This window comes from Haliotis rubra, unplaced genomic scaffold (genome assembly GCF_003918875.1).
Source record: "Haliotis rubra isolate DU_JTF1 unplaced genomic scaffold, ASM391887v1 Scf76, whole genome shotgun sequence".
In the NCBI taxonomy this organism is placed as follows: domain Eukaryota; kingdom Metazoa; phylum Mollusca; class Gastropoda; order Lepetellida; family Haliotidae; genus Haliotis; species Haliotis rubra.
The window spans coordinates 1,768,383-1,788,903 of record NW_025767479.1 but is presented as its reverse complement, the minus strand read 5'-3'; the positions used below and the strand labels follow the sequence as shown (position 1 = coordinate 1,788,903).

General features: G+C 37.9%; 3 protein-coding genes across 5 annotated transcripts; 1 reads left to right on the top strand and 2 right to left on the bottom strand.

The window, feature by feature from the left end:
• The first annotated feature begins 3,478 nt into the window (after window positions 1–3,478).
• On the top strand, window positions 3,479–4,904 carry LOC124260314 (putative uncharacterized protein DDB_G0290521). The gene is made up of 2 exons (XM_046694593.1): window positions 3,479–4,303; window positions 4,767–4,904. The coding sequence occupies exons 1-2, from the start codon at window positions 3,479–3,481 to the stop codon at window positions 4,902–4,904; spliced, it is 963 nt and encodes a 320-aa protein (XP_046550549.1).
• A 42-nt stretch (window positions 4,905–4,946) lies between these two features.
• On the bottom strand, window positions 4,947–11,292 carry LOC124260336 (trypsin-7-like). 2 transcript variants are annotated; one of them, XM_046694623.1, is made up of 7 exons: window positions 11,142–11,292; window positions 9,904–9,987; window positions 9,394–9,589; window positions 8,034–8,143; window positions 7,387–7,527; window positions 5,489–5,631; window positions 4,947–5,169 (listed from the first exon to the last, which is right to left on the bottom strand). In XM_046694623.1, exons 1-7 carry the CDS (start codon window positions 11,236–11,238, stop codon window positions 4,993–4,995), a joined length of 948 nt encoding a protein of 315 aa, XP_046550579.1. In that variant the 5' UTR covers window positions 11,239–11,292; the 3' UTR covers window positions 4,947–4,992. The 2 variants fall into 2 exon arrangements, with proteins under 2 accessions (XP_046550579.1, XP_046550580.1); XM_046694624.1 differs by lacking the exon at window positions 9,904–9,987 and having other exon boundaries at window positions 11,142–11,291.
• A 1,670-nt stretch (window positions 11,293–12,962) lies between these two features.
• Window positions 12,963–20,321, bottom strand: LOC124260338 (putative serine protease 42). Of its 2 annotated transcripts, XM_046694627.1 has the most exons (7): window positions 20,215–20,321; window positions 19,585–19,665; window positions 19,064–19,211; window positions 18,127–18,245; window positions 15,125–15,254; window positions 14,414–14,565; window positions 12,963–14,147 (listed from the first exon to the last, which is right to left on the bottom strand). In XM_046694627.1, exons 1-6 carry the CDS (start codon window positions 20,282–20,284, stop codon window positions 14,511–14,513), a joined length of 603 nt encoding a protein of 200 aa, XP_046550583.1. In that variant the 5' UTR covers window positions 20,285–20,321; the 3' UTR covers window positions 12,963–14,147; window positions 14,414–14,510. The 2 variants fall into 2 exon arrangements, 1 of the variants encoding a protein (XP_046550583.1); XR_006894052.1 differs by lacking the exons at window positions 18,127–18,245; window positions 19,064–19,211; window positions 19,585–19,665; window positions 20,215–20,321 and adding an exon at window positions 16,026–16,522.
• Between the last annotated feature and the right edge of the window lie 200 nt (window positions 20,322–20,521).

The window sequence follows — 20,521 nt, the reverse complement described above, 5'->3', positions numbered from 1 at the left end:
GCTCTCGAAAAGGTTATGCCTGTTCTGCTCTATCTGTATCAACTGGCCCTTACACATCACATAGTCCAGCAAGTACCGTGTGAAAACTCTACGTACAGGTCATAATGTGGAAAAGCAAACGGCACCACGTCATATTAAATATAGACATATTCAGTAAGGATATTGAATTATATTGAGTAACGATACGTGTTATGTTAGGTAAAGACATGCGTCACATTATGTAAAGCCACAGATCATATTAAGTAAAGACATGCGTCACATTATGTAAAGCCACAAGTCATATTAAGTAAAGACACGTGTCACATTATGTAAAGCCACAAGTCATATTAGGTAAAGACACGCGTTACATTATGTAAAGTCACAAGTCATATTAAGTAAAGACACGTGTCACATTATGTAAAGCCACAAGTCATATTAAGTAAACACACGCGTTACATTATGTAAAGCCACAAGTCATATTAAGTAAAGACACGCGCTACATTATGTAAACTATCTGCTCTATTATCAATTAAATTAATTGATACTGTACATTTACGACCCGTGAAGATCCGGGTTAGAAATGATCTTCTGCATGATTGTCGTAAGAGGCGCCTAACGGGATCGGGTGGTCAGGCTCGCTGACTTGATTGGCATATGTCAGCGTATCCCAATTGCGTAGATTGATGTTCATGATGTTGATCACTGGATTGTCTGGTCCAGACTCGATTATTTACAGACGACCGCCATATAGCTGGAATATTGCTGAGTGCGGCGTAAAACAACAAACAATCAATCATGATACATTCTCACATGTTTTCCACTGATTAACCACACGATCCAGCAATATCAAACTGCTCCAAAGAATCTAAGGATCTAATTCGTTAATATTACTGTAATTAATATCATGCGTTCCATAGTAATTTCTTTAGATTAGTATGCAACTGACTTGTTTGATGTTATTGAAACATTAGTAACATGAATGTAGCAAGGTAAGTTATACCGTTCAAGGGTTAACCGTGGTTTAAACTTACCTGACACATTTATTTTTCAGAAAACTTGTCAAATATTTGACAAGATCTTGCTCACACTTACTTTTTTGACCGTGGCTGCATCTCACCAGCGTCAGGAAACACAGAGCAAACACACTAATTCGCCACCAGAGACTCCAGACGCTATTCCCCTCACACCAACTCATGACTCGATTTCAAATGAAGAAAGCTAATTCACCACACGGTTTTATTCAGAAATATATAAAGCAAGACGTTGTTGAAAATAACGATGATCATATCTACCATTGAACAACGATTACTTGATACTTCGTTTGACAACAGTTTGTAATCAAGGACGTGAAGATGGACCAGGACAAATGTATTACTACAATAGGCGAGCCACATGAAGGTCAAACAGGTGTGCGCTCGATAAACAACAGGATGTTTGTCTGTTTTGATGTCACCAATGGATGAAGTCACTATCGAAATATTTCACTGCTGAAGCGACTTCAAACGAAAATGGATGTTTATCACTGTGACTGGACGATAGTATTAATTGAGGTATAATGAACAGAGGCGACAGAACCTTTTCCACATCCATTAAGAAATGTCTGCTAAAAGCAGAGTCGATTGTACAATTGTGACTATATCATGAATATATATTTGTTTCAGCAGTATTACAGCTGTACAATGTTATTTGAAACCAAATCGTGTCTGGACCAAACAATCCAGTGATTGTCACAATGCGATACAACAGAGCATGTGTTTATGAATCACTATGAAATAGTGATGCTACCAGGTGTTCGCGAAAAGGTGACCGTATTCTGCTCCACCGATGGTACCCGTCATAAACACATGCTAAGTCAATTGTTCACCTGAAATAATTTGGAAAGGTATGGTATAAGTCAAAATAGGGAATTGCATCGGACATCATTTTGTCACTGATGCATCAAATTTGGAAAATTCCTAAACATGTCTACCATAAACTTCTTGAAAGCTTTACTGAGGACTTGAATGTTTGTAACCTTGATCAAACAACTTCTTCATTTTACAATTGTGACCATTTCACGAAACAAACATCAAACACAATCTTTTTATCGCTTTTATGTAGATGTACATTTAAATGTGTTAGCACAGGTGATAGTGTACTAGTCGAGTGAGTGAGTATTGCATTTTGTTTCCTTTTGTTTCGTTTCTAGAATCCCTACTTATGTGGGTATCTTTCCTGTTTGTCTGTTTATCGACGAAATACGAGCCAGCTCTACAAAGCTGAAGTTTTGACTATTAAAACAGATTAATATCATATTCCTGAGAAATCACCATTGGACGATTCGGACCTGAGAAATGGTGAGCATATCATGTCCCACCTGCGACGCACATCACACACACATACAAAGGCAAGTCAATAAAACAGAAATTGGGACAATTTTAATTCGAAATTGGGAATTTATGGAATCGGAGCCTAAAATAATACGACTCTTTTGGGAACAATGTATGTGTGTATCTGTGTATTGTGTGTCAGCACTTATGTGTGTGTCAGCATTCACGCGTTTTAAGTGTGCATGCGTCAGTGTGTGTATAGGTGAGAGTCTGACTGTCTTCATTTTATATTACGTGCATATATGCGTCTGTGTCATATATCTGACATGTGCGCGCGCGTGACCGTGCTTGCATGCGTGCGTGTGTGTGTGCGTGAGTGTGTGTGTGCGTGTGCGTGTGCGTGCGTGCGTGCGTGCGTGCGTGTGCGTGCGTGCGTGTGCGTGTGTGTGCGTGTGCGTGCGTGTGCGTGCGTGCGTGCGTGCGTGTGTGTGTGTGTGTGTGTGTGTGTGTGTAGCATACTTAATACGAGTTTACGGTGGTATAACATTCCAGGTAAATCGTGTAATCACAACATTCTGTCAGTAAAAGCCTTCATCTAAAGATAAGTGTTTATGTTAGGAATTTGCATTAAATACACTACCGATAAAAACTTTAGATAAACTGTTATGAATATTACACAATTCCACAACCGCTTCCACTTAACTCCTTGTTAATTTCCTAAACCTTCTGCCTATATTCTAAACCGTGTTTCTACATGTACATATCCAAACAAAGAGCTGTGTAGACGCTTAGACAGCATCCAATGAATTCTTCTGTAGGGATTTATATCTTTTTAAAAAAAACTTTAAAATAGAATCAAATGTCTTGTTTGCACAAATTTACACATGGTAGGGATTGAGTATTGCAAAATTCGATTCAATACGAAAACTATGCCGAGCAGGAACGAGGGATGGTTGAACAGAAAATATTAAATCCAAAATTAAAAACAGTTCTTTCAATGACATTTTTGTAACATAGCACGAAAAGTTGGTAGACGCTTTTTTCTACATTTCAGGATGTATTTCATGTTAATATGTGTTTGTTTTTTTATATATTCCTTCCAACAAATCTTTCATTTTTCAGCCAATAGACAACAGACCAACCACTTCCCCATCCCAATCCCAGTCCATATTCCCATCCAAGACTATCCCATGGTCCACATTCCAGGCTACACCCACACCCCCTACCCCACATCAACATCCCAGGCTACACCCACACCAACACCTCAGGCTACCCCCACACCCCAGGCTACAGGCTACACACCCACATCCCAGGCTACCCCACATCAACATCACAGGCTACACCAACACCCACAACCCACAGGCTACCCCCACATCAACATCACAGGCTACACCAACACCCACATCCCAGGCTACCCCCACATCAACATCACAGGCTACACCAACACCCACACCCCAGGCTACCCCCACATCAACATCACAGGCTACACCAACACCAACACATCCCAGGCTACCCCCACATCAACATCACAGGCTACACCAACACCCACACCCCAGGCTACCCCCACATCAACATCACAGGCTACACCAACACCCACACCCCAGGCTACCCCAACATCAACATCACAGGCTACACCAACACCCACACCCCAGGCTACCCCCACATCAACATCACAGGCTACACCAACACCCGCATCCCAGGCTACCCCCACACCTCAGGCTACCCCCACACCCCAGGCTACCCCCACATCAACATCACAGGCTACACCCTCACCCATATCCCAGGCTACCCCTACACCCCAGGCTACCCCACATCCCAGGCTACCCCCACACCTCAGGCTACCCCTACACCCCAGGCTACCCCACATCCCAGGCTACACCCAGACCCACATCCCAGGCTACTTCACACCCACATCCAAGACTACACCCACACCCACACCCCCAGACTACCTCACACCCTCAACCCAGGCTACACCCACACCCACACCCCCAGACTACCTCACACCCTCATCCCAGGTTACGCCCACACCCAAATCCCAGACTACACCCACACCCACATCCAAGACTACACCCACACCCACACACCCAGACTACCTCACACCCTCATCCCAGGCTACAACCACACCCACAACCCAGGCTACACCCACACCCACCCCACATCCCAGGCTACCTCACACCCACATCCCAGTCTATCTCACACCCACAACCCCGCTACACCCACACACACACCCCAGGCTACCCCACACCCCTCATCCAAGGCTACACCTACACCCCACACCCCAGGCTACACCAACACCCCAGGCTACCTCACCTCATCCAAGGCTACACCCACTCCCACACCCTACACACCCACACACCCCAGGCTACACCCACACCCCTCATCCCAGGCTACTTCACAGGCATCCCAGGCTACACCCACACCCACACCCCAGGCTACCTCACACCCACACCCCAGGCTACACCCACACCCACACCCCAGGCTACACCCACACCCACCTCCCAGGCTACAGCCACGCCCACATCCCCGGCTACCTCACACCCACATCCCCGGCTACCTCACACCCACATCCCAGGCTACACCCACACCCACATCCTTTACCCCATGGGTATGGCTTAAGGCATATAGTGACAAAAAATGCAATATAAACATTTATAAAAATGGTATTGCAAATGTTTATTCTATTATTCAAGCACTGTCCGTTTCTTCAGTAGTGATATGGTTTCCTCACTGATGTTACATAGTTAATCCAAGAGATATATTTTGACACCCTTGTATATTTTCCAGGAAGCATGGGCCTAGCACATCCAACACCACTTGACACAACTCCAATCAGAGTCCATCGGTCATTATAGTCGCAAATCAGAGGACCTCCGGAATCAGTCTGAAAAAGAAGTATCTTTTGTGGATCGGTTGGAAACATTTTCTTGACTATCGCCATGCACAAATGAGTGAGTATGGTTTTACGCCACTTTTAGCAATATTCCAGTAATATCACGGCAGAGACACCGGAAATGGGCTTCACACATTGTACACATGTGGGGAATCGAACCCGGATCTTCAGCGTGAGGAGCGAACGCTTTTACCACTGGGCTACCCACCACAAATGAAAGCATCAGAATGATCCTGACTTCTTCCCTGAACCTGTTTCTGACAAAACCCTCCCTCATACATTTCTAGAACCTAAACCTCAAACAACTTACATTACAGGAATCTTTTCCTCCTTTGACAAAGTATCCTGCGCAGAGTTGTGTGTCCAACACGTTGTATGCTGTCTGGCACGTCTCCAGATCCACCAGCGGCACCTTAACCTTCTGCAGCTTGAACGGCTGGAACAGCCTCGTCTCTGAAACACCGTGTGACACGTTTCAGCCGTTACGAAGAAAACATCTGGCTGTGGCAATAGAAGTCAATGAACACGCATGTTGGAACATTCATAATCTCAGTTCTCGCTTGGTAACAACAATAAATTAATTGTTAGTGTTATTTATATTGAATAAAAGATACTTTATACAACACCAGAATATGTCCATTTACACACAGCCAGATTCTGCGGTTGAAGTACAAGCTTTCCCAGATGCACTTCCTATCACGAGCTTGAATGTTGTTTGTTGTTTTTGTTTTAAGCCGCAGTCAGCCATTTTCCAGCTGCATGACGGCGGTCTATAATCAAGTCTGGTTCAGACAATCCAGTCATCAACATCATGAGTATCGATCTACGCAATAGGAGTGAATGAGTATTGCTTAACGCCGCTTTTAGCAATATTCCAGCAATATCACGGCATGGGACACCAGAAATGGGCTTCGAACATTGTACCCATGTGGGGAATCGAACCCGGGTCTTCGGCGTGACAAGCTAACGCTTTAACCACTAGGCTACCCCATCGCCCCCTAAGCAATAGGGATTTCGATGACATACAAACCACCTTTCATAGTCCATGCATGCAATTCAAGCCTCATTGCAAGGCAAAAAGATCTTAATAGGGATTATGAAATATATAAAAACACTTGGAGACTTCTCATACAACTCTTTCTTCAAGATCTTTGATGCTAAAATATGCCCCATCATTTTGTATGGCGCGTAGATCAGGGGAATCAAAGCCTCCGATGCCATAAAAAAAGTTCATTTGTATGCTTGTAAGAAATATCTTGGGGTAAAATTAATACATGTAATTCAGCAGTGTATGGCGAGTGTGGTAGATTCCCCTTATATATTGAAGCAAATGTGAAAGTTATCAAATATTGGTTAAAATTATTGAGTATGGCTCCAAGCAAAAATGTTATAATATGATGATTATTTATGATACAAATGGGAAAAGGAATTGGGTTACAAACGTAAAATAATTGTTATTTTCTGTTGGATTTGGTAATGCATTGTATGAACAGCATATTAAATCTCACTCGTTATTCCTGCTATCTGTTAAACAACGACTTAAAGATATGTACATTCAAAACTGGAGTGCAAACGTATCTCTTTCTAGCAAATGTTTTACTATAAATTGATTAAACAATCTATCAACAAAGAACAGTATCTGTCTGTGGTAAACGTAAGAAAATTCAGAATATGCCTTGCGCAATTCCGCTGTTCATCTCATGACTTACTAATAGAATCTGCTAGGTATTTAGGCTTAACAAAAGAACATAGGATATGTAAACTGTGTAATCTGAATGTAATTGAAGACGAGTACCATTTTCTTTGTATATGTCCAACCTATCATATGTTGAGAAATAAGTATATTAAGAGCTACTACTATGTACATCCTGACATTTACAAATTCATATCCCTTTTAACCAATTCTACCAAAGTACATTTAGAAAGGTTATCTAAGTATATCTATTACGCTACCACATACAGAAAAAATACAATTCTTAAAAATTCTACTAACTGATCAATTGTCATTGTATTTGTTCTATAGGCCTGAGGTCTCCTGAGTGCGGAAATAAATGTTTAAAAATTAAAAAATAGGGATTTCGATGACATGTGGGGTCAATTAGCCTAGCCACTTGATACCGATAGTCGCCTCTTACAACAGGCATGGGTTGCTGAAAACCATATTCTATCCCAGATTGTCAGGGTTTACGGGCTTGGAAAGACACGTACCTGATGTAAGTCCCCATCCAGCAACAATGCACGTCTGATTCGCTTTGTACTGATGGTCTTGTGGTGGAAGGCAAATAGGCCGTATACATTTATCAAACTTGATGGGTTCTTCCAGTCTTAGAATAGCAATATCATTGACATCTGGAAAAGATCATAGTTATTGCTCACATGAAAAATGAAGTTTTGAGCTAATTATAAAGCACACAACTAACTTCGACATTCCAGATTTACTAGTATATATGTTCCGGAAATTTAAAAGTCACGACTTCTGTTTCGGATGTATATTTTCATTCTGGTGTAGCAATGCTTGTAATGTTAACACTCATTGGATACATTCAGAGGTCTATTAGAAAGACTACTGTCTGTGTTTGGCTAGTCTTTTCCAGGAAGGCACATTTTCAAGCATGTCCTAATTCTAATCAACTTGGAAAGGGGAATATTCTCAAACATAAACCAGCAGAAGAAATATTTTGGTAGAGAAGATACCAACCACTCGAGAAGTATGAACTGTGACACACCAGTTTATAACAAAGAACAATGCATTGGTCGTTCCTATGTCGAGATTCAGTAACGTCCCTGCAGTGTTGACAGACATAAACCTTGTAGTAAAAAATATCGATGAAGAAATATTGAAGGATATGTCTCACCTGAATGGTGCTGTGGGTGCCTACTGAAGGCTGACACTGTAGCATTCCGTGTTCGACGTCTGTCTTTGGATCCAAGCCCCACAACCACATCTTTCGGATTCGTTAATCCCCTTTTTGAAGATAAACCATGTAAATATTATATATGTATAATTCATATCTAGTGTATACCCTGGAAACAAATAACAGATCTCTCTCGGTATATATATCCGTTCTTGAATATCAACAATATGATTCGATATGAAGTAATATATTCTTAATAAATCAAGTTTCAATTGCTGCTACATTATTGTTACATGCCTGGTTGAACCAAGCGATATAAATGTGTCTGTCAGTATCATAGGAAATGTTCTCCTGACTGCCCATTAAAAAAAGTTTATATAGCATAATGTGTATAGCATGATGCATTTCAGCATATGTCACGAAGGTTTGTAACATCGAGGTAGTTTGGTGATTAAAACAGTTTATACTTCATGCGTTTAACATAATTTGTTACAGCATATTTCAAGAATAGGTGTAAGATCGAGGTGGCTTGGTGATTCACACTGTTTGTACTTCATGCATTACAATATTTGTAAGATCGAGGTAGCTTTGTGATTCAAACTGTGTATACTTCATGCGTTACTGCTCATTTCAAGAATATTTGTAAGATCGAGGTAGCTTTGTGATTCAAACAGTTTATACTTCATGCGTTACTGCTCATTTCAAGAATATTTGTAAGATCGAGGTAGCTTTGTGATTCAAACAGTTTATACTTCATGCGTTACTGCTCATTTCAAGAATATTTGTAAGATCGAGGTAGCTTTGTGATTCAAACAGTTTATACTTCATGCGTTACTGCTCATTTCAAGAATATTTGTAAGATCGAGGTAGCTTTGTGATTCAAACAGTTTATACTTCATGCGTTACTGCTCATTTCAAGAATATTTGTAAGATCGAGGTAGCTTTGTGATTCAAACAGTTTATACTTCATGCGTTACTGCTCATTTCAAGAATATTTGTAAGATCGCGGTAGCTTGGGGATTCAAACAGTTTATACTGTTCAAGAGTCCATTGTATTTGTAACATCGAGGTAGCTTTGTGATTCAAACAGCTGATATTTCATGCGTATATCATAATTTCTTACAGGTATTTTCACAAAAAACGTCAACATTGAGGTTATCTCGTGAACCAAACAGTAGAACATCATAATTTGTTACATTATATTTCACGAATAGTGAGCGAGCTTGCTGACTTAAGCTTTGGCTCACGTCTTTAATTATCCATGTTGGCATAGTTTTGATTCCCAAATGATACTTGTGTCCTGAAAACATACATATCCTCTCATTCACCCTTTCACTCGAGTTAAGGTAGCTGCACTAACATGAGGCAATGAGCTGCACTGATGATGTGCCGGTCGTCGAAGATGGCGCCGCCACAACGCAGGGAACCCTTGATGAACAATGCAACGGTCCATGGCAACTCGCAATCGCCGACGTCCTTTCCACCAACGATGTAGGTGGATATCCGAGGTATCGGGGGAGATTCAGCAACGCCACATTGGATGTCTGGGGGAATAGCTTAGAAATGTTCAAAAAGTAACTTCATGATACATTCAATATTTTTTTACATTCATTTCTTAAAATTAAAATATGCTTTGTAATAGGTTGTTAAATGTAATGTAAACCATTTCATATACTTCTTTATCATTATTACAACTGAACAAAGATTTTTATAGTTCCAAATTACACGAAACAAATACAATATGAGGCTAGGAATGAATCATGCGAACATATTGTAGGCTTTGAATTTAAGCAGCTTTATTAATGAATATGACATGCGCTATGAAACAGCATTGTGTTTGCGTAATATTAGCACTTAAAGCTTCAAATACCTTCACATTTGCATATGTCCCAGTAGTGTTTGCAGGCAGGGAACCTTACGCACTGCTTAAAAACATCACAGAAGTCACATAGGTCTGTAATATTATGGAATAAAACCATACAGTGCAGGAATCACATATCGGTGAACATTGATATCACAAAAACCTCCATATCTATATCATGCCAGCGATCATTTACTGTGTATAAGTGTCTGAGAAAAGCAATTTTACTTGTGAAAGCGTTTCTTATATCCGACAGAATTCATGATGTCGTTTGCAATCCATGCATTTGTAATGAAGATACTTCAATGAACATGGTGTCATGCATGACTTTCAATCACATGCATCATGCACACGGGAAAGGATAGGTATATGACGACGATATGTTATACTCTGTTTCACTGAGGTAATGTTTTTCTTAGTATTAAAATGTAATTACCGTTAAGGTGATAATTCTTCTCTTTTTGCGAAATATGTTGTTTTCTCTGACAAAGCTGATTGTTTTGAGTATTCATTCTGCTTATGAAAATATCCACAATTGAAAAAGCAGAACTATATGAAAAACAAAGCAATGTGTTATTACAACTGAATATATATTTATGTTCTTCTTAAAATCCTGAAACATTTAATAACAGCTGAAATCTTTCGACGTGCACGTTGACTACAATGCTATAAAACGAATATTTCGACTGATTATAGATACACCAAAAGCAAAATTGTTTGTTGTTTTTATGTAACAATGAAATTTGAATGTAGCTGTTACTGTACCTCTTAACAGAATGCATTCATCCACATTTGAGATACCACTTACATCAAGAATAAGCAATAGCGGTTCATTCATGCACCAATACTATTTATCCTATTATCACTTAATAAGTGAAATATATTCAATTAATCTATTTCCTTATTGTGGTCAAATATTGACAATACATGTCTTTGCCACCTATTTATAAAATACTATTTCGAGCAGAAACATTGTACTCCTGTGTATATAATGCTTTTCCTTCAACATGTATGTTGGCTATACCGAACAAAGAAGTTTATTAAATATTATGTGGTTATAGATCAGAAATAAAGATGACATGACTCTTCTGCACCTAAGCTTGAGATGATGACACAGCATTATGACGATGCAAAGAAATATGAAATAAAGCTTTCTTCACAAGGCAGCTGTAATATGTCATTAAAAAATAATCAATATAGCAACAGCATATGCCATTTATACAATTTAAAAATGGTCAAGTACTTACTGGCACAGTCGGTTTTCAGGAATGTGGCACATAGCATAAGAAGTAAAAGTGCAGATTTCGTCCACATTTTACCCGTTATGTTGATTCCTCTTCTCATCTTCCGTAATAGTATACGAGACAAGAATGGCGCATCAAAGGCTGGTGTTCCCTCATAACGTTACTTAAATACGCGTACAAGAATTACAACTATTTCCTATGTTGACCCCCATTGGGATGATACAAGACAACACAGCGGCTCCTCCTTATAACTAGCCTCTGAAAACCAACCTGCACCATCTTTTGATAAGGATTATTTATTTTACTTTCCCCATTACCGGATGCAAATAAAAGGCTACACTTGAGCTTAGGTTACAAGCAAAGTGGGTGCTGGTGTAAATTCCCATTCTTTAAATGGTGTTTGAGATGTACTTAGGTCTGTGTTCGCGAGACAAGTAGGTTATCTCTTCTTTATCGAATGAGACAATAGATTGCCCCTGCACTGATGTCAACCCCCGAACAGGTGAATATGCAGGTTAGGTATACCAATGCGTGGTTGGCACGACTTCGTGGTCAACATTGGATCTACGTCGTCATCGGCAAGGTTCAAGTCAGTTGTAATGTACTTGATCCAGGAAGTGTTTATTCATAATAATCCCTTTTTACACGAAACACCTTTCTTCTTTTCTGCATCCTTCTGCGCACAGAAAATCTAGTTATGGTAACAAAAGATGTTTGTTTTCACTGTTATCGTGTTTGTGGAGTCATGTCTGAATGATAAACATGTCATTTTGTGCTCATACCATAGCCATCAAGAACACTTGTTATGCATTGGGATCATGCAGATTTGGTCTGTATTAACAAACAAACAAACAAAAGAACCTGTTGTCAAAATCCTTAATAAGGAAATATGTTATAATTTGTGAAACCAGTCAAAGTGTAATTTCACATTGGCACTTTATTCAATTTTTTATTTTTCATCAATGTGTTTATCACTTAGTGACTTCAGGGTAACAAGCGTTGATGAATTACCTTTTTATCTATGTTCATGTATCATATTATAATGCTATTATATTTGTATGTCAGAAGGAAGAAAGGCTTCAGGTCCAACCATATTTTGTTATTGGGATGCGAAATTTAAGCCCTTCATAACCTTTCCAGATTAAGCCAGCCTGTCCATTTTAAGCAGAGAGGCATTTTATAAACTGACGAAATGGATAACTTTTGGAGCATAAAAAGTGTAAAAATGACTGTTCCATCGTGAGAGGCAGACAGACAGACAGACAAACATATCATGAAAGCATATCCTTTTGATGGCTTGGGTTTTCAAATTGTATCATCCAGGTCAATTTTTAAGCGAAATCTATTATGGGATATAATTCTTTTTCAGATAACACTTCATTGTAGTGAAATATTAATGTGCATTTCACATAACACTCCATTTTAATGATATGTTACTTTGTATTTCTATTACTTGTTACCTCTTTCCTGTAATCCTGATTACCATAATCAGTCTCTTATATCATGTGGAACAAAAATGAGAAAGTCCCTAAGGCGTTTGAAGGTGCTATGCAGCGGACGTTCTGGTACTAAGAGAAGCAACTTCAGAAGGGTTAATTAGGTACTGTTCATCCATTCGAGTGGTACATGTAGAATACATAAAACAGCTCTGCGCGAACTCTGATGAGCATGTACTTTTGAAAAGCCCTATGAATTAAACTACTTCAGCATTTTCAATCCATTAAGTTGATCTGAAAGGTCTGTTAGAAAGAAGATAGGAAGCAAATGCTAATCACAGTTGAATACACATTTTTTCACACAAAGACAATTTTGACACCGGTAAAATGACAATTTCATTTTCGTTTTTATTGATAATTATTGTTTTCATACATATGTGCATTCTAATGGAGTTGGTTATAATATTTCATGAGGATATATATAGACATCTTTGTCAATGTATCACGGTCCAAGTTAAAAAATGTGAAGGATTTTTTTCAAATTAACATGGATACCAACTTTGAAACGAGGACAGTTGAACTACTCAGTGCAATGGGTTCATCATTACTTAAAAGCTTTTACATAAGACCCTTGTAACCGTTGGAACCTGTGAATGTGTTGCATACAAGTGTTATCTGGTAAACCTACATCCAACTGGTCAAGAATACTAAGTACCTTGCCTACTCAAGGGTTTATTACAATATGAGCAATAAAGCCTGATCTAATTAGAAGTTGTATGTGTAAATACGTTAACCTTTTTCAATTAAAACCAGAAGATGACTGTAGATATCAAAGTGTAAGGTGTGTTGGTATGGAATGAATTGCATGGATATAGCACGAGGGAAGGAAGGGTTGAAAATGCTTTGTTAATCAATATTGAGGTTTATTTTCTGATGGAAACAAGGATTGTCTCCCAATGCTACTTGTGTCGTCAAAGTAATATCAGAACAACTGCCGTGAAACAACATCAAATTCAATTTCCACAATGTCACTATGATGACCACAGTATTGCGAAATGAAAACTGTAACAAGGAACAAAGTTGATATGACGTCATTTTGTATGATATAAATAAGATAATTCTGCAATATTAGATGTGTTATTTGACTGATAATAGGCCTGTTAATGCGATTTTATATGGATAAATGTCTTATCTCATGATTTTAAAGGGACGTTACGCCTTAAGTTCTCAAAACATATGTAACCCAAGTTAATAAGACTGAAACATTGAATTATGTTTATTTCATAGTTCCAAGTTTTACACTCGCGTTAGTGCATTAAACAAAACAGAAACTAGAAACTAAAATGTTTTGAACAGTAAGTGTTCATTTTGATCATGCATCTATTTCAAGATTGAATGGTGATGTCTTTTAAGATAGCTGATCATATTATTTAACACCGCTGATCCAGGATGCATAATGAGGAATATCAGTGTATACAGACACAGCGTCTGTGCAGCTTCGGTGTGACGTGCTGATCCCGTACAGAAACCACTTATTTTCTCGCTGAAGGATCATCGGGGCTCCTGAGTTGTCCTGCAATTGTAAAATTATGTTTAATGTTAATGGTACGCTATAATGTAAAAATAATCTGAAAATTTATCTAATAATTATTACCCCAGATATATAAAAAAAACCTGTACATATGCTATTAACGAATGACAGACTGACTTAGTTTAGTTTTACGCAGCTTTTAGCAATATTCCAGCAATATCACGGTGGGGGACACCAGAAATGGGCTTCACACATTGTACCCATGTGCCTCTTATTTTATCATTAATGAGACATAATGTATTCCTTACGTGACAGACTGATGAAATTATGCTGGAACCCAATCCAGCGCAGATCGAATGTTGCAGTGACATCATTTCTGGGTAGATCCATCCACACTGCTTACGACTAATTACTGGCACCACAGCTGACTGCAATCTTGCTCTTCCTTTGTTCCAAAAACCTTACAGCATTAGATAAAAGTCATACTATATTAAAATATCATTTAAATATGCGATCAAAATTATGGATACACTTGAAGTTTGACTCAGGCCAAAACAGTACACAGCAAGGCTGGAAGCACCAGTAAATAAATGTATCCCATAAACAGAGATAGAAAAATAGAAGAAACATTTAAATTCCATTCTTATCATAGACTATACTTTCTTTAGTTATTTCCCTTTTTTATATTTCAGTTTAAACGGGAAAATAACTGGAGATGAGTGAGTGAGTGAGTTATTATTTAACGTCACATCGGCAATATCTCAGCCATATCGTGACGAAAACAATTTATACAATATAAAGAGAAAAACGTTTTGAAGATTAAAACCTGTCGACGATGGACAGTAAAAATACTAGATAATCACAGATATGAATAAAACTAGTGAGCAAAGCTAAAACATTTCAATTAAAGAGGACAATACAGTATAAAACACGGGCTATAGTAACTGGAGATGAATTGAACAACTGACAGAAACGTTTTCATGCTTGCAATGCTATCGGGTATAATAAAATCTTCTTACGCCCAAATCCTACGACTGTGACCAGGTCTCCCTTTTTCAGGATTGCTTGCTATTCCAGGAATACATATTGGTTGAACACATGGCTCAAACCGAACCTTCCTCTGCAAGGTAAGAACTGCCAGGTCGTCTTCTGAAACATGGCGCAGGCACTACATTAACCCTTTTAGAAATGCGCATATAACTGACATGTCTTCATGGATCAACCGTGCCAGTGAGGTCTACATGTTCTAACAGAATCACATTATCTGAACATTATTGTGTAGATTGTATCAACGCATGACAGGGACGGGTACGTTTAGCTTTTTGCGAACACCTGGTATATTCTTATTTCTCTTTATTAGTCAGTACAACTGTTTTATAATCTGAACACCAAAAGAAATAATACACCACTCAACATTAGAATATCCTAAAATGTTATATGGATAGAAGACTTTGGTTTGGTATGTTTTAACAACCAATCATGTAACTCTATTGAGTCAAAACATCAGACTGAGGAATTCATTGATAATTAGGATATCGACATGTTTGTTTAGGTGGGGTGCATTGTCCTATTTTCAATCATGTAAAAATTCAAATCAAAAGAGCAAAACAACAGTTAAAAAAGGGTCCAAATGATATTGTTTATGATGATAATTCATGCACATTCACAAAGAGTGATAAAGTTGGGTTTTGGATATGAAAAAATGGTTGTTTACCGTAAAAAGGGACCCAATGCTGAAATTGGATTTTTGTCTCTTTAAAACACATTCCAACCAATTGAGGTTTAGTTTTTGGATCATCATGACTTTCGACTGTTTTAGGAAGAGTCGTCAAACGAGAAAAGACTAATTTTTTCCCTTAGATACTGTAACATTTTGCCTATTTCTGTCCTTGTATAAGGAAGCATAACGCCAAAACGTACCCATTGTAACTTCACCTTGCATGAAATGCACGTGAAAACTGTTGGAAACGGGTATATAAGGCCCCTAGATTTATCATTTCACACCATACATTCACTACAATGCCGAGATTAACAGCAGAAGAGCGGGAGAGGGCCATTGGAATGCTGCAGACTGGGTCGACTGATCGGGAAGTGGTTGTAACTGGTGGCCTCCCGCTTCTGGGTCTGTCTCTTGTTGTGCCAGTATTCTGGAATCGCTGACGCAGCCTTAGAATGGTGAGGCGATGACACCCGAATGCAGCAGCCACTTCCCGATCAGTCGACCCAGTCTGCAGCATTCCAATGGCCCTCTCCCGCTCTTCTGCTGTTAATCTCGGCATTGTAGTGAATGTATGGTGTGAAATGATAAATCTAGGGGCCTTATATACCCGTTTCCAACAGTTTTCACGTGCATTTCATGCAAGGTGAAGTTACAATGGGTACGTTTTGGCGTTATGCTTCCTTATACAAGGACAGAAATAGGCAAAATTTTACAGTATCTAAGGGAAAAAATTAGTCTTTTCTCGTTTGACGACTCTTCCTAAAACAGTCGAAAGTCATGATGATCCAAAAATTAAACCTCAAGTGGTTGGAATGTGTTTTAAAGAGACAAAAATCCAATTTCAGCATTGGGTCCCTTTTTACGGTAAACAACCATTCTTTCATATCCAAAACCCAACTTTATCACTCTTTGTGAATGTGCATGAATTATCATCATAAACAATATCATTTGGACCCATTTTTAACTGTTTTTTACACTTTTGATTTGAATTTTTACATGATTGAAAATAGGACAATGCACCCCACCTAAACAAACATGTCGATATCCTAATTATCAATGAATTCCTCAGTCTGATGTTTTGACTCAATAGAGTTACATGATTGGTTGTTAAAACATACCAAACCAAAGACTTCTATCCATCTAACATTTTTAGAATATTCTAATGTTCAGAGGTGTAACATTTATTTTGGCGTTCAGTTTAGATGTACAGATCAGTGGATAATGCAAGGACAGCAGTATTCTAATACAATTTTAATGTGTCAATTCCCTTCGTAAGATAGTTTCTTATGGCAACTGATTTTTCCACTTATATGTTTTTGAGAATTTTAGATATGAATGAGATTAAATTTTCATAATTGATATAAACAAAATATATACCTTATGGAACCTTGGTGTAAAGCAACACAGAATTAAGTCTTTGTCAAAATGAATTGTCAAAATATTGTTATGAAATGTTCAGATTTTGACCACAGTTCTGTAAATTGTTGGCACTCCATAAATGCATGCATTAACTATTCATTTTCGGTTTAACAGAATGTACATTCACTGCGTATTACTTTTGTCAGTTAGGTATCTTTAAGGATATTCTAATGTTCAGAGGTGTAACATCTATTTTGGCGTTCAGTTTAGATGTACAGATCAGTGGATAATGCAAGGACAGCAGTATTCTAATACAATTTTAATGTGTCAATTCCCTTCGTAAGATAGTTTCTTATGGCAACTGATTTTTCCACTTTTATGTTTTGAGAATTTTAGATATGAATGAGATTAAATTTTCATAATTGATATAAACAAAATATATACCTTATGGAACCTTGGTGTAAAGCAACACAGAATTAAGTCTTTGTCAAAATGAATTGTCAAAATATTGTTATGAAATGTTCAGATTTTGACCACAGTTCTGTAAATTGTTGGCACTCCATAAATATATGCATTAACTATTCATTTTCGGTTTAACAGAATGTACATTCACTGTGTATTACTTTTGTCAGTTAGGTATCTTTAGATTAATTCCCACATTGTAGAAATATTTCATTCTATGACATGGCGTCCGTTAAACATGTCGTCACCTTTCTGAACAAACAAAAAGTAGGTTTCCGTGGTAATAGATTCCTCATAAAAATCCTAGAGGCTTATGAATGGATTAAATATCTAGGAGGGTATCTTTGAGTAACACCCGATATTTATACTGTTTGATAGTGATTCGTGAACATATACTTTTAAGATAAAAGAATTGTGTAATCGACTCCGCTTTTAGGAACGATTTAGTGTGATTATAGAAAAGGTACTGTGAGAACTTACTTGGTAAACCAGTGCTCCTGAATTTCGGGTGACGCGTGAAGGATTTCAAGTCTATGTAGGTAAGCTGTCCATTCGCTTGTGAACCCATACCGACATGGACATCATCAGGGAGGTAGTACCTTACAACGACAATCAGGAATCTGCATCTTGTTTTATAAACATATTCCATAAAATATACATTGTGGAAACCATCTGTTCTCTACTGGTGAAAAGTAAAAAGTGAAGCGTCAAGCATAATGTTTTATAATTATGTAGACATGCATTGCTTATAACATGACTGTATTTTGCCAATCGGATTTGACAGAAATTATATTTTTGAGGTTTTTCTATCTCCTGTTAAGTAAGCAGCTTGATTTTCTCATGGAGAATTACTTTTTAGTAAATGTAAAATGACATTGAAAATCTTTAAGGAGTTGTGAATTTGGAAGGGCTGGTAAAATGCATGAAAACTCGTAAATTCACATTCCATCATATACATATACCGCTCCAATAACAAATACACTTCAGCGTGCGTGGAAAATATAAGAAACTGAATTCGCCATCATTATTTTTCATAACCCTCTCATCTCATCTCATCTCATCTCATCTCATCTCATCTCATCTCATCTCATCTCATCTCATCTCATCTCATCTCATCTCATCTCATCTCATCTCATCTCATCTCATCTCATCTCATCTCATCTCATCTCATCTCATCTCATCTCATCTCATCTCATCTCATCTCTCATCTCATCTCATCTCATCTCATCTCATCTTATCTTATCTTACAAAAACATACATTAAAGGGTGACCATACATTAAAGACAAGCGGCCGTCCTCTACCCAGCAGATGTCATTTGATGGGTTGTTAGGACCGCCTGCCAATTATGTAAGTCCACCCCCACTCCCCCCACCCCCACCCCCGATCAGAAGTTAAAATGTTGTGTGAGGTTCGTACCTTTGATTGAAGCAATGGGCAGCAGTGATGACATGTCTCTCGTCTATTAACGTTCCAACACACATATCAGCATTCCTTTTCTTGTCACGAACTAGAACTATCCATGGTTGAGGACACTTTCTGTTCTGCACTGTACCACATGACGATACTGGAAAACAATATATGTTTAAATTTATTACATAGTTTAAATGAAGTGCACTGCATGTTGTAAGTTCGAAATACAACGGACCAGAAGGTACCTGATCTATTGATGTTATATTTCGACGAAATGGTACAAAGGTACAAAAATATTTTTCATATATCACCATACACTCGTGTATGTTCAAAAACAATTATGAAGAAATATGATAGATGTATAAAATATACATGACATAACAATATGACTGAATTAGTATGTTAACTAATTCTCATTAATATTTCCTGTCTAAAGCATTGTCAATTTTGAAATATCATCTTTCATCACTTTAAAACAACATCCAGTTTGAATAAAAGTACTGTGATGATGGTATGAATGTACTTACACATTTTATCACAGTCAAGAATGTCAGACAGTTGTTGGGAATGCGCATCATGACGGAGATTGGTCAGGATCCTGCACAACTCTTCATAAAATAATTAATAAATTAGATCCTTGATTGTTGACGCAAAGAAAATTTCTTTATCCTAAAGATAGTTTAGGCATAATATTTTCCCTACATAAACGTTTCACTTAAATAGTATTATGTCCATTGCAACTGATGTTGTTTATTTATTGTTAGTAATTTTAGTTAACAGACAGTAAAGTAATTAAAGATGCAGGTGTTTTTTTCAAACTTTACTTACTTAGCAATCGGCATAAAACCTACGCTACATTATGATTAAAGACTGACAAAAGTACTATTTTCCAAAAGATAATTACATGAAAGTACAATCAAACTCATTACCCTCTAGCAAGTAGAATACGTGCATCGTTAATTTTTCGCAATACACTTTATATCATACCCAAGCGGAACAATTAACTATCAATGTAAATATTTGTTGGAAGGAACAACACAAGGCAAAGCAGTTTATGCTGAAAATTACATAAATATTGTGGCATATTTTCATTCTGTAGCTCTGTCACATGCAATTACATATTGGAAGATAATTAATGCATTATAACATTCACATACCTTCAATTCTTTGTGCAGGAAAACAATTACATGAACAGAACAATAGACTGATGACAAGAAGGAATCGCATTATTCAAGATAGTTGGCCCCTCAACATTGCTTCACAGGATGATCCTGTCTGATTCTCACTCCATGGCTTTTGTATGTTGTACCTGGGTCAACATACACAGGGTAGGTCTTAAAGGCTAATCGGTTGTGTTTTTAATCAAAGTACAATTAAGATCAAAGGAAGCATGTGAACACACAGATATCTATTGAGTCAAAATTGAGCGGTAAATTAAAGAATTAAATTTAATGGAAGTGTCAA